General features: G+C 26.2%; 1 protein-coding gene across 1 annotated transcript in view; it reads right to left on the reverse strand.

Moving 5' to 3' along the window:
- Window positions 1-1,716, reverse strand: part of LOC100575638 (TATA box-binding protein-like protein 1) — a 16,667-nt gene that overhangs the window by 7,464 nt on the left and 7,487 nt on the right. Inside the window, exons 2-3 of the mRNA XM_003246661.4 lie at window positions 1,434-1,703; window positions 946-1,199 (exon numbers count right to left, since the gene is read on the reverse strand). Of these exons, the coding sequence (XP_003246709.1) occupies window positions 946-1,199; window positions 1,434-1,697 (518 nt within the window). The 5' untranslated portion in view covers window positions 1,698-1,703. The remainder of the gene's footprint in view (window positions 1-945; window positions 1,200-1,433; window positions 1,704-1,716) is intronic.

The following is a 1,716-nucleotide window of genomic DNA, read 5'->3' on the forward strand; positions in this document are numbered from 1 at the left end:
TGCATCGACTTAAACACATAAAACTACACATTTATACGTAAATTAAATTTCAAAAATAAAATGTTTAGGTGGGTAAATCGTTGTGTGAAGCGAGGAACTTCTACACGTATAAGATGGGCAATTACGATGAGTAGGGACCAATGACGTCACGTGTCTTTTTTCAATTGCTCATAACTTATTGAATAATGTTAATAGAAACGTAAAACCTATACCATTATCCTTAGAAAAGAACATTTTTTCAAATAAAATAACTTATTTTTTGTGTCGTGTGCTCCTTTAAGAAAATATTAAGCCAGACTTAAATGTATTTTCTTTGATTTTATTTCATGGTAAAAATAATATCATAACACATATTTTTGACATCAACGACGTTATTTATTAGCCTATTATAATTGATTATAAATACAATTGTTTAATAAAATTTTATTTATCTCTGAAAAACTTTGCCTATGATACAATGTTGTTTGAATGTTTCAGAAGAGGACATTTATTTACGCATTGTAATTCTGAATCACAATCGAATGATAATAGACACTAATAGTCAATGATAATTTTTATGCACTTGGCAACAAAAGTGGTGCACTATGCACCATAAAACAATGCATCGTGAGCTAAAAAACACGATTTTTACAGTAAATAAATATATGTTAAATTAAATCTTAGGTAATGAACTAAAATAATGTTGATTGGAGTATAATCGGAACACTTTTCCTACCCTTTTTATGTCACCATTCACTAATATCATTATTGTGCAATTTTTCAACGCCCAATGTAATTTATATGTCAAATAAAAATATATATATAAAATATATAATTAAGCGTAATTAAGCCATTTAAAATTTCCCAATACTAATTTTTTTTTTAATAACATTGAAATCTATAATATTTATAGTGAGATTTACATTACATTTAGGTAGTATAATGAATTATAATTTAGGTACTTACTGAGAATTCAATTTATATTTTTCGGAAAATTGTATAATTCTGATGGAAAATGGTAAACTACATGAGCCGAGAACATTGATAATTTTGAAACTACTAAATTTTGCATCACTATATCCCAGTCTTTGAATAATTCTAGCAATACGTTTTGAAGCTATTTTTGAATCATATTCAGATGCTGAACCTATACAAACTATTTTACCACTTGACCATATAATTGCTGTAGCACTTGGCTTCCGTAACTTCATTACGAGTTTCTAAAATAATAAAAAAAAACATAATATATACAAATGTGTTTCAATTCAAGAGTGTGTACATAAATAAAAGAATTTTCTTTTTGATTATTTTTTCGATATTAAATATTTAAATATAATACAATGTTCTAATATATAACAAAATATCCTACCCCTTTAAGCTGAGCTTGTGGTGGGGTAGGGAGTTACAATATACTTTCAATTAAAATAAATAAATTATGTATAATATTATATTACCGCTTTTTCACGTTTATACTCCACATTATGCCCATGCAGTGCTAAATATCTGAGATTTAAATGTGATTTCACATTGAAACTAGCAGATACGTTACTTATATTAATTAATATTTCATCATCAACATTTAAACAGTCTTGTATAGGTTTTCTAGCTGTTGATTGTATTTCCTCTTGTTCGTGAAGACCATTATTGTTGTAAATGTTAGCATTTAATGGAGATTTATTTAAATTAAATTTATTTTTCAATTTAATGATAGGTGTCATATCGATCTATAAAAAAATA

Source organism: Acyrthosiphon pisum, chromosome X (genome assembly GCF_005508785.2).
Source record: "Acyrthosiphon pisum isolate AL4f chromosome X, pea_aphid_22Mar2018_4r6ur, whole genome shotgun sequence".
In the NCBI taxonomy this organism is placed as follows: Eukaryota; Metazoa; Arthropoda; class Insecta; order Hemiptera; family Aphididae; genus Acyrthosiphon; species Acyrthosiphon pisum.